The 12,854-nt window shown below is 41.0% G+C and overlaps 1 protein-coding gene across 5 annotated transcripts in view; it reads right to left on the minus strand.

The window, feature by feature from the left end:
* Positions 1–275: 275 nt before the first annotated feature.
* The window catches only part of taok3a (TAO kinase 3a), a 61,850-nt gene continuing 49,271 nt past the window's right edge, over positions 276–12,854 (minus strand). For all 5 annotated transcript variants that reach the window (XM_085426272.1, XM_085426269.1, XM_085426271.1 and 2 more), the window contains 7 exons: positions 8,191–8,427; positions 7,203–7,331; positions 6,138–6,341; positions 5,299–5,538; positions 4,677–4,889; positions 3,986–4,168; positions 276–703 (listed from right to left, as the gene is read on the minus strand). In XM_085426272.1, coding sequence (XP_085282398.1) covers positions 542–703; positions 3,986–4,168; positions 4,677–4,889; positions 5,299–5,538; positions 6,138–6,341; positions 7,203–7,331; positions 8,191–8,427 — 1,368 coding nt within the window. In that variant the 3' untranslated portion in view covers positions 276–541. The remainder of the gene's footprint in view (positions 704–3,985; positions 4,169–4,676; positions 4,890–5,298; positions 5,539–6,137; positions 6,342–7,202; positions 7,332–8,190; positions 8,428–12,854) is intronic.

The following is a 12,854-nucleotide window of genomic DNA, read 5'->3' on the forward strand; positions in this document are numbered from 1 at the left end:
CCAAAAAACAAAGTAACAAATATATTTATCGCCTCTGAAAAAGCATGGTTTTGAAGCGATTTTTGCTCATCCTACGACCTTCAATTTTGTCTCCCTCCTTTTTCTCAATTTCCACTTTTAGTCACACCAAAAGTGTCATCATTGCACAAGAAACAAGAAACACTGTGACTATGTTATTCTTACAAAAACATGACAACCACAGGAAGTTATCCAGCATATTTTTTTGTCATCTTGTGACACCACAGAGGCAAGGAGGGGGAGGGAGTATAGGTTGGTTTGTCAGGGAAGGGTGGGGGGACACTCAAACCTGCCATCGACCCTGACTGACTGGCCCAGAGAACACACCAGAGCTGATCTCGAAGCAGTTTCTTTCTTTCTTTTTTTTCTCTTTTCATTTTTTAAAGTGTGTTTGAGGAAGGGCATCAGCAGCTGTGAACACCTGCACTGTCAGGTCAGGTCAAAGGAGAGGTGGGGTGTTCTGAGGCAGACGGTTGCCCCAGGGGGACTACATGAAGATGGCGGCGGCAGAAACAACGGCCCCTCATCTGTAGTCGTCCTTGGGAAAGTCCAAGGTGCCCAGGTTGTTGAAGCCCAGACGCATGCTTTCCATGTCAAAAGTGTCGATCTCCCGCTCCTGGCGTTCCAGCAGGTGTTTGATGCGGTCGGTTCGCTCCTTCTGAAGGGAAACCAGCTCCTCTTCAATCTGCAGGTGACATGGGAACAAGAAATATTCAAAGTTAAATGTAGTTTACTCATTTCTAAGATACATTTGTCTGTTCTTGATGATCATTAGGTTTTGATTTTCCCTCCAGTTTAAATATTAAAAACTTTTTTGTAAGCCTGAAACAGATATAAAGCATCTTCAACACTGCACTTAAAAAAAAAACAACAAAAAACAAAAACAAATACAACTTTGAATGTTCAGTGCTTTAGAAAATAATAGAGGGCAATGTGGGATGGCCGTGGCTGAGGAGGTAGATAGGGTCAACTACTAATCAGAAGGTTGATGGGTTCAATCCAACCCACATATCAGCAAGTGTCCTTGGGCAAAATGCTCGACTGATACTCCAAACAGCGTATCAGGTGCCCGATGCATCCATCAGTGTGAGAGTTGAAGCGATATATGACACATTGCATGGATGTGTGTGACTGAGGGGGTAATGCTTGTAGTAAAAATCTCTTTGAGTGCTTAATTTACCAATATATACAATTAAAATATAAATATAATAAACATACTCCAGTGATTATTTTCAGGCAAGGAAAAACCTAAACTGGGTGACACTATAAAACGTGACCTATGCACCTTAGTTATTCATTAAAAAAATCAGTTTTTCTTTAAGTATAGTGTATTTGAGTTTTGTCATAGCTCGACTTGTAAAAGCAGAAATGGCGTGGAAGCATTAATGACATCAATAATGCCTGTTCGCAGAGCTGAGAATAGTTTTCTGGTGATGTAATGCAGGACCTCTGAGTAACTGGTGAAACCAGTTAATTTATGCAAGAAAAGCAGAGATTTGCAACAATATTTTTCAACATTATTCTTGGGTTATTTTTTATTGTTAGATTGTTCACTACTCGATCACTGGGGCAGACCTTTTTGTTTTTAGTTGATATTTTTAATATGCATACCCAAGATTCTTTTTTTTAAGTCTAGACAGTGAGCATGAGGTACTTTGCTTCCTTGATCAAATGTGTCTTAAGTGAGAATGACAACTGCAGAGCTGTTCATGCTGGGCATTTTTTTTTTTAAATATCCTCACAACATTACAATGAGTATAACTGCAGGCACACTTCATGAACTGCTTTCATTACCTCAAAGGTGCAAGTCTGTCAAGTTGTACTCACCACAAACACAACTCAGCACACACGTCCACAGGTGAGGACAAAGCAGTGTGTGGCGCAATACGGCAATCTTGCCAACTACTGAGCATGCACAGAAAACTCCAGACTCTGACCATGAACCGAACCGGAGGACAATAGTGCTTCTAAAACCATGACATCATCCGTCTCGAAGTGCAGATCTGGATGCTGCCAGGAGATGGCAACAGACCACCACAGCCTGCACCGGCTACACTGGATGGCAGGCGGCATTTCGAAGGTCCCTTTCTTTGTTGTCGGAGTGCTGTCTACTAGACTGTATCGATGACGTAGGCCACTTTTGAAGGAGGCATACTCTCATCTTATTACATGTCATTGCTATACCATACAGGTTGTATAAAGGCTCACGTTAAAGACAGCAGATGTCTATCAGGAGTGTCTTGCATCACATTACGGGACAAAGACTGGTACAACTATCAAATGTTTGGAAAATTATAACAAAGGTGATAAAGCCCCATGACAGCTGCTGATATCACAGGTGAGAGCAGGTTGCACACGTTTTAGGCACTTTAGACTGAACGCATACAGCAACCTATCATGAACAAGCTTAATAATAAGCTACACCACATAAACTGTTAGCTGTTAAAAATAGAGGATGATGCTGTAATAAGGGCTCAATACTGTTGTCTAGAGATTTCACCATCATTACGAGTGTGTGGGAAAGAAATGGTTGTCCGCGCCCCGCAGGAAGCCATGCCACTGTCATCACCACCTATGGTGAGGGAAATCTGTGTGTCCGTGTGAACTTGTGTATGTCTGTCGGGGTCACCTTTAATGCCCATGCTGCTTGCTGATGTGGATGCAAATGAATACCCCAATCTGTTTGCTTAAGCTTCAGGTGAACTAGTTGCTTTTCAGCAGATTATCGCCTCTAGACGAAGCTTTAAAAAGTCTCCTTCCTTCATGGATTAATAGGAGTGACGTCAAAGAAGGATGTAGAAAAAATTTATTCAAAACTTAAAAGCAATGCAGTATCAGTCAAAGAAACTGACTTCTGTTTGCTTTATATCTTATTTTTTCATGTTTTGTTCCTTCTAATAAAAGACGGCATGCTACGCTGCATATCAGACTAGGCTGTATATAAAAAATGGACACAGAGTTTCTTGATTTGCAAAGTCAGGTCTTTGAAGTCTGAAACTGAGATTTTTTGTTGCTTTCTCATGTTTGAAACTAGGTGTGATGCATTAGAAAAACTGCTAATACCAACTTGGATCATAATTAGAAAAAAGAACCTTATATTTTATTAAAGAACATTTAAAACTATTGATTGAGATACTATTTTTGCCAGTATGAGTAGTTGCCCCCTATTGGCAATGAGAAAGAATAACGAATTAAAGCGCTTCTGCACTGGCTTCAATTTTCAGACCTGGAATCTTTTATATAACGTCTATGGAAAAGTTAGATGATGTCTGGACAATCATCACTATTTAGGTCTTTATAAGATTTTACAGGAGAAATAGCGATAAGAGCAAAAACTTTTTTTCCCCCAATTTAAAAGGCACTTAATACAGTGCAAAACATTTGAACTATGGCGGGCTCCAACTAACTTGCAACATCATACTTTTACTCTGCATTAACCCAACTGTATTTTTAATTCTTTCTTTCTGAAGCCTTATGTTGCACTGGAGCAGTTGTTGTCTTACAGGCTGTCAGTAATACAACTTTTCGTTTGTTCTAGTCTTGCTTATGTTCCAGCTCTGTACTGAAAAAGCACATTAGGTAAATTGTATTTTCTTTGATGATGAAAGTCACAGATTTAATTAAATTGATGCAAATATTCTCTATTTGTTGAAGCAGTGGGGATACTTTAAGTTGATCAATAGACTGAGGCCAAAAGCTAATTTGTTCTAAATGTGAGGGGAAATAGCACATCCCTATTGCCATGTCAGTGATGGTGTTTTATTTATTAGAGTTTGTCTTGAAGTGTTTGAAGAATTCATTCTCTGTTTTAAAGACAGTACAAAAGATGTTCTCCTTGTGCGTTTCATTTATGGTTACTAAACTGACCAATTATGAATGAACAGGATTATAAAGCATGCTCTATGAAGGCTTGAAAAACCCCAAATGTATAGCTCTCATTTAAAATAAAGTGTTTATTTCACAACACCTTTTGTTCCAGGTGTGCTCGGCGCAGCGACACCTTCTGCTCCAGCTTCTGCTGCTCACGCTCATGCTGCGCCTCGGTCTGCATCTTGATCTTGCTCTGGTAGGCATTGAGCAGCTCCATCTCCTGCTGCAGCTGCTGCCTCAGGGCCTGGCACTCCGCTTCCTGGGCCTCATCCAGACGCAGCTGACACAGCCGACCATGGGCGGCAACACGGGAGAGAGAGGTACAAAGACACAGAGAGAGAGAAGTTGGGGGCGGGGGTTACACGGACAAGGAACACACAAGGAGAGAGTAGAGAGAGAGCGGGGAAAGAAGACACAGAGATGAAATAAGGCGGGGAGGTGGTGACGGAGGGATGGAAGATAGTAGAAGGGCAATGGGGACAGACAGGGCAAGGAAAGCCAGTGGAAAGGGGCGGGAGGAGGGAAGGTTGGAGTAAGACATGAAGGGAGATAGTAAAGGAGTAAAAAAAAAAAAAAAAAAAAAAGAAAAAAAAAAAAGGGTGTGATACGACGGAGAAAGACAAAACACGAGACAAACAAACAGGAGAAAAATACAAGAACATAAGCAACAGGTGGAAAGAAAGGCTTCATATACTTCATTCATTTAACGTGACCACCTGCACTTTAGTAAAGAGAAATTCTTGTTTAGCAAATATGATGAAATATGAAATGAACGTCTCTCTGCTCACCGCCTGTGAAGCCATCATTTCGTTGATGCTCTGCTCATACTGCTCAGCCAGAATGGCCAGCTTGCGTGTCTGCTCATCCTTCAGGGCCTTGAGAACAGTCTTGTGCTCGGCCTTAGGCGTAACTTCCATCTGGTGGTGGCGTAGGGCTTTGTACTGTTTGGTCTGCACCTTACATGTGTCCTGAAACTGCTTCTTGATCTGCAGCTCCAAAACCTGAAGGATGGGCCAGAAAAACGGTGACAGTGAGAATGAAATCAAGAGTTAAATAGAGCACATTTTTGAAAGGTTAGAGGTCTAATGTCCCAATCAAAAGGCACAGTTCGAGGCTTTGATACCTTAAAGGCAAATTAAAATGAAATTCATAGGTGACATATTTTGGATATTCTTACACCATTTCCCCGAAATTAATTAATTTGTTACATTCATATTGCATCACAGTTTTATCAAAAACTAGATGTTGCTCATCACTTGCACAATCTTAGAAGTGGATCCCAAAGGCAAGGGATTTTTTTCCTTTTAAGGATGATGGGAAAAAGGGATTTGAAATATTTCAAGCACTTATATATCAATCCATCAAACAAAATTTAAGATATTAGATCGACTGGTCTCTGCGCTGACTCACTTTGAGATTCTTGGGTTGCTGCCGGAGCTCCAACACATGCTTGCGATGAAGTTCACGCTCACGTCTGTTGTTGTACTCAATCTGGTTCTCCAGCTCCGTCTGGTGCTGCAGGCGGATGAGGTCCATACGCAGCTTCTGCAGGGTCTTCAGCTGCCTCTGCTCCAGTTCCTGCGTGGACTCATCGTGGCGGATCAGCATGGCATGCTCCATCTCTTTCTGGGTCTTCTTCTTGTTCAGCTCCTAGGCGGGCCACAAGGAGACATGGAGGTTACAGCAAGGGAATAAAAGGATGAATCTCAGCAAGTACTATTGATGAGCATCAATTTTACATCAACATATTCCCTTGCAGAAATCAATTTTACTGTTTTGTGCTTACAGCATTGATTGCAACTAGTAACAGCTGAGAGGAAAAAGGAAGAAAAAAAATCAATAAACATCACATATTTACTTTCCCCCCCTCTTGCTTCTAGTTTAATCACATTGATTTTGGAGCATTTTCCCACAGAAAGTTTTTGGATTTCCTTAAACTCACTCAACAGCTTTTCAGATTATGGCATTGTTGGCTTGTTTTGTTGTGGATTAATCCTGCTTACAGTTAATATAAAACACCTGACAGATCTAAATAACACACTACTGTCTGCTGTGAAAACATTTGTGGGACTTTTGTACACCAAGATCATAAACACTAAACAAGGGTTTAGTATTCAAACTCGCGATGTGGGCATATATGGTTTGATCAATTCAGTCAGAAGTTTACAGTAGTAAAGTTATCCAAAAGCAAAACATTTATAGATTTACAACTTGCACACGAGTTTTAGAAACTTGTATGTCCTCCACACCTCTCTGATCTGTTCCTGTTCCAAATCGTGCCTCTTGATCATGACTTTGCGCTTGAAGGCGCGGCAGTTCCTGTCGTAAAAGACCCTCTGCTGGGACAGCAGATGGGCCTCCTCCTCGGCCTGGGAATGTTGCATGTTCTCCTTGTGCTTGGACAGACGCTCCTGTTTCTCCTTCTTGGGTGTGCTGTGGTCCTCGTTCATCTCCTGATGAGAGGTGGAAATTCCAAGTAGAAGGGGGAATAGAGAAAGGAGATTGTGTTAACATACACAAGACAGAAGATAAAAGTATTACTAGTAAAGCCTTCATTGTAAGCAGTCAGTGGTGAACTGTGTAGTTTGGGATGTTAATGGATATGTGAAAAACAAATGTTGCCTAAACAAGCTATTTGTAAGCCATTTTTTGCTGGGGAATAAAATAGAACCTCTATTCAAATCAACTTCATCAAATATTTTTAGTAAGACCATTTGGTCAACTCAAGGTGACCTTTTATTTTGAACAACAGTTTACTTTTAAAGCCAAAGGAAGAAAAAGAAAATCTTTTTCTTCTAAATAAAGGAATTTTCTTTCTCTTTCATGCGCAATCTACAACTCGCGCTAATGCACTTAACACATGAGCCTGATCCCTGCTCTCTGTGGTGTCTAATTCCGTTATAGCCCTCAGTTGGTGGGAAATATCTCTCTCTGCCAGCGATGCTTTCTCCTAACTGTGCTGACCTAATTTTGGTCACTTATCATGTAACTGAAAACACAGTGTATCACACTGCCAGCCCACAAGAGTATTCTCTGGATTCTTTTACAAGGTTGTGGTGGTTCACAAGTGCTCCGGTGAGCGTATGGATTTCTGACTTTTCTTGTTTGTGTGTACATACATGTGTAGGTACACAGTTGGTAGGCTGAGTGACTCAACACAACTTCCAAAAGACCATGCTGAAGTGGAAGTGTATGTTTGTGTGTGGGAGCCTGATTCTTCAGCACAGAGCGCAGAAGGTCACGTGTCACCCATGAGAAGGCGTGCGAAGGAGCGCGCCTGAGAAGAAAAGAGGAAACCAACGAGCCCAGCATACCTCCTTAATCTTCTCCTTGCAGAGTTTGTACTGCTTTTTCTGATTATCCAGAAACGTGGTTAGCTCCTTCTTCTGCTGGGCCACGATCTGCTGCTGGAACTTCTTCTCGTCTGCTAGCGCCGTCTTCATCTGGGCAGAATAGACAAGGACAAGAGCATGGTTAGATGCCCCTGACCAGCAACAGACAACACGCCACCAAACTGTGGACAAATACATTCATGCACAAACCTATATAAGAACATTAAAGTATATTAACATATATTAACAAAAGTATATTTGAAGACAATAAGTTGGTTGATTAAAATTCTAACACAAACAATGTCCTGCTTAATTATAATATGACCAGTTAAAAATTCTAGTCTGCACTTCAATTCTAATTCAGATAAAATTGCCATAACATTTGTTCTTCTAGATGATGAAACAACCTTTTTTTTTTTTTTTAAAGAAAAGAGACATTGCAGTTATAGTTATAGAATTCTATGTAAATATCTAGTAACATGTTGGTTTGTGACAGCCACATGTCACCTATTCATGACACCGTTTAGATGTACAGACTCGTCTACATAAACAGATAAACTATCTCCTTGACTGTTGCAGCACGCACGCTGGGTGCTAATCACAAAGATATACAATGTGTTTTTCAGAGCGTGACACTCTGTGACCCAGTTCTGCCCCTGTGTTTCATCACATGTATCATTGGGTGGCAGCAGTGGGTTAAGTTCTAACAAAAACGTCCTCATTACTCATTGCAACACTGAACGGCTTTAAAATAGCAACACTTTAGAAAAGAATAGAACTTTTTGACGTGTTTTTCTTCAGCAGCATTAGAAATGTCACAGCTTCAATATTATTCCCATTTTTTCAAAGCTGACCAGGTCCACCAGCCAACTGTTGCATTGTACATGTAAGTCAGTGCGATCATTTGTGAAATAACCTAACAGTTACTGCACTTATTCATAATGTCCTGTAACCCCATCAAAAGTCCCACCTCTTTCTCAGAATGCACAGCATGCCGTTTTGCCAGCTTCTCCAGTTCAATGTAGGCGTTGTTGGCCTGCGTCTCCACCTCTTTCTGCAGCTTGAGCCGATGCTCGTCCATCTCGGCCTTTAGCTTGTTCTCCAGGGCGATCAGCTGCTTCTGGTGCTGCCGCCGCATGCGCTTGTAGCCGGACATCTGTTCTCGCAGCTCACTTTCCTGCTCATGCTCATGAATCTGTTTGGTCACCTGTGGTGAGAGAAAAGTTAGAAGATGCAAATCAAATTACTTCACAAAAAAAAAACAAAAAAAAACAAAAAGAAAAACCCCAAACAGTAATGCCTAACTGATTAATTCGATATGATCAAAGTATCTCGGTTCATTTACGAGAAGAACCTCAAACAAAAACGTTACAAAACAAAACCGTTCACCTGTTGTAATCAGACTACATTACTTGCTAGTTTTACATGTACAAGAAAGAATGTTCAACATGTGATATGAAAATAATGACATCAAGAAGCAAATAATTTGAAATCCACCACTTCAGCTGAACAAAAGCTCTTTCATCTGACAATCTCAGATTCGCAGACACTGCACAGAATAGCCGACTTCAAAGTTCCTCAAATGTATTCAAGTCAGAGCGTGGGAAAGAAAACAAAAATGCTGTAAAGACAATAAACATCTACTGTATGACTAAATTTAACCTGAGGCAATGACCTTACTGGTATTTCTTAACACTTTCACTTATTCTTGCTTTTAACCCAAACCTTGACCTGACCCACCAACCTGAGGACAAAAAGGGTTCTCCACATCTAGGTAGTACTCGCTCCGCATCTTCTCATAACTTCCACCTGAACTCCTCAGGCCAAACATGATGGCAACTTTAGCCAAGTGCACCAGCATCCAGGAACCTTGTGCAGCATCCTATGCCCGACAGAACCCTGCCTGAGCTCCGATGCCACCCTGAGACCCCCCCCCCCCCCCCCGACACACTTTACTGGACGTTGAGCCCCCTCCCTCTCCTTGGTTCGCGCCCTGGGCACGCAGCGGCCAAGGCAGACGTGTGAACTGTGAATGAGGCAGTTGGACACCACGGGCCAACAAGAGCACAGAGCGGCTCTTTAGTCAGGCTAACGCTAAGCGGCGGACAGCAGGTGGGTCACATGAATACCTCATTGAGAAAGACTGAGAGAAGTTGGAGGGGGGTGTTAGAGAGGAGCAGGCCGAGAGATGAGGGGAGGGAGGGTGATTGCAAAGGAGAAACAGCAGATGGAGAGTCGCTGGGAGAGAGTTAAACAGGAAAAATAGAAATAATCAGCAGTAAAATAAGAGCATCTACATGGAGAAAAAAAAAAAAAAAAAAAAAAAACAGGGTGGGGGGAAATGGGGTGGAAATATGTGGAGGCTGAGCTCCCCTTCTCCTTAATCTGCTCTGAATCAATACCTCTACTGTAATAGAACCTCCCAATCCTAGTCACTTGCTTCGCTGCCACCATGCATACAGCCACAAAGGGCCAAGTCAAGTCATGTGACGGCTTCTTTCACTCAAGGCTTTGGGACTGGAAAGGAGATCATATTCAGGGAGAGGAGGGAGGGAAGGCATGCAGGCTAAAGGTGAATGTTAGAGTGAGTGAGAATTAAGCGCCCAAACTTTAATTTTTGCTTATTTTGCAGTTCAAGATGATCCGTCTTCACAGAGTTTAACTTGTGTGAACGTGCAAGCCTACTTAAATAGAATTATTGCTGGTGGTGACTGATGCATTTTTGTTTGCAATAAATTATAACTACAACAGTCCACTTAGTTTGATCTCTGTGTTTGCAAGGCATTTAGCGTCAGTGAATATGCAATATCACAATTGTGACTTTATGATAACACAACATCGAGGGCAAGAGCCAGACCTGCATCGATATCAAGAGCCTCAAAACGCCGAAATCCAAGTAAATATTAATGCTCCTGGTAGGCAACAGAAGAAGACTATCCCCTTGTCAAACCTCCATGATTCTTCTTTATCGCTTCCTTATTACATTAAGGAAAACACATTTCAACCCTGGTAGGTACCACATAGAAAAAGCATGGTTGTAGTTTGAATGTTACTGCAGATGTATAGTAGCATGTAGCAAAGACATCTGGTTTACAGGAGGAAGCAAAAGGCCTCAGACCTTTGTATAGCATGCCTTTTTCCTGCCAAATGTGAGGAGATCTCCCTTCTCAAGTCTGATCACAAAAAATAGGACTCAAATGCAAAAGATGTCCATCTAGCTTATTCAATTCTGACACTGACCTGTAAAGAACAAACATCTTAATATATATAACTGCATAACATGAAAGTTAACAAGTACAACCTTAATTCTGCAAGTTGCAAGAAAACTGATGGGGGAGGAGCACATTTTGATATGCCTTACACTACACTTTAATTTCCCATCAGCGTTTATGCTGTCAGGTTACAAACTGCAACCAGCAGCTAAAGAATAGATGAAGTGAAATATTTTACAACAATGTTGTCTCTCACACCAGCTTACACGTCAGTCAGTGGCTTCATCTAACCTATAATAACCCCTGCCCTCGCTCTCACTCACTGTCTCACATTCGTTCACCTTCTCACTTTGCATCCATGTCTTTCCAGTTTTCCTGTCCCCTCATCATTTTTCCTTTTCCACGCATCCCTGGATAATTTTACATCCTGCTCTCCTTCACCTTCTTTTCATGCCTTTTCCACAATACCTCTCATGTCTTTGGTTTTACCCCTTTCTTCTCTTGTTTCCCCACTGCTACATTTATTCAGACTCCACACTTCATTTCACCAGTAAATGTGATGTTCTTTGGGTTTTTTTGTCAGTTAAGATTTCAATCAGCACTGCTCTTAAGTCTCACCTTTGTTTTCCTATCCTTTTCTCTGCCCTTCTTATCTCCCCAATATCTGCCAGTGTCCTCTATGATGCCTTTACTTTCTCTTTCAGTTCACTAAATCTTTAATCCCTTGCCTTTTCCCTCAAATCACCATGACTTTTCTTTATAAAATAATAGTTTCTAATTATTTTGATTTTAGCTAATAATTCCCCCCTATTTAAACCATTCTTAATTGTTTATGTTTTCTCGCTTGTGTTGCTCTCCATCTTCCTATCTGGCTATCAATTACCCCTTGCCATCTGGACCCCCCCATACTGTCCTACCTCTCCCTCTTTGTCTACCTGCTTCCAGTCTCAGTGAGTCGAGGCCAATGTGAGGATGTCTGTGCTTGGAAGAAAAAGATGATGTAATCTCTTCCAGTGCCGGTGGGCAGGATCGGCACTGTTACACTACAGAGAGGCTGCCTTTTTTCAGTTAAACAATGTGTAATCTCAGCTGCCATTATCTACAAGTTTAATCCACCGCAATATGCATTAGATCAAAAGTATTTTCAAGTATGATTAGAAGTGTTTCTTTAAAGGATAAATGGTAGAAAAACAATTAACAAAGAGTTAAGGTGAGGAAGGAATACTTTTTTTCCGTTTTATGGTAAATTTAAGTGAGAAAATGATCCAGGATACAATTTTCCATCTTTTGTGGCTAAGAACAAATATCTATAAACTCCACAATCCCTGTTTTCTGATGAAAAAGGCATCTCATCATCTTGTGAGGAGGTAAAAAAACAGCAGGCTTATTGCCACTGTAATCTTTCATGTCAGTGGGAGAACATGTGAGGTTGTTTATGTATACATCAATTTCTTTCCCTAAGTGCCATAAAGGGAGGACTTTAAAAAGTGTTTTTTTATTTATTTATTTTTTTAAATTATATGTGATTAAATGATATTAAGCAAGGCATGATCAGTTTGTAAATCACATTGTTATATTTCCTTCTAATGCAGTACTGTAGGGGTTTCCTAAATTCAGAAATCACATTAGTTACAAATCAAAATATTACTTGCTCCTAATTTTCTGCATAATGTGTGTACTAAAAAAACAAAACAAAAAACCTCAACAAGAATAGATTGACCTACGGTTTTGCAAGAAACTACTTTCCAATGCTGTGAAAGTGACAATAACTCTTCCCAAGCAACTCTTTGGTTTTAAAAAGGTAAAAACAGCAGACCTAAACAGTTGATGATGCATTTTTCCTAGGCTGAAACGTCACCCACATACTGCGATCCATGGTCAGCAGCAGTCGGAAGACTACATCAGTTCACAGTTATGCGTGAGGGTTTTCAAACTACAGTTCCCAACTGCAGTCTTACATATACCATGTATCATTATCATCTGTTAATCATCTGCAAATCAACAGAGCCCATAAACATATGACATAGAAAAAAAAAATCAAAAACAAAATCATGTAACCTTCAGTGCCGGGGAACTACGGTTGCGGTCAACAGAAAACACACACAGCATCGGACGGTCACTGGTTCGTGCTCTCTTCAAGGACAATATGAGGACACACAGTTTCTTGTGCACACAAACACAAACACACACACACTTCTTTGCTTACATTCTCTTGTATGTGACAAGATTTCTGGTTTAAGACCTGGCAGCAGAGGGGAACTCACAATTAAAACCAGTGGGTCATGGTTGGGTAAACACACACACACACACACACACACACACACACACACACACACACACACAACTACTTTCTAGTTACTAGAGCCGGTTTCCATGACAACAGACAGGGAGGGAGAGAGAAAGAGAGTCATAGAAAGAAAGA

Source organism: Rhamphochromis longiceps, linkage group LG12, assembly GCF_057381845.1.
Source record: "Rhamphochromis longiceps isolate RC_006_pf linkage group LG12, R_longiceps_female_GT1.1, whole genome shotgun sequence".
Lineage (NCBI taxonomy): Eukaryota > Metazoa > Chordata > Actinopteri > Cichliformes > Cichlidae > Rhamphochromis > Rhamphochromis longiceps.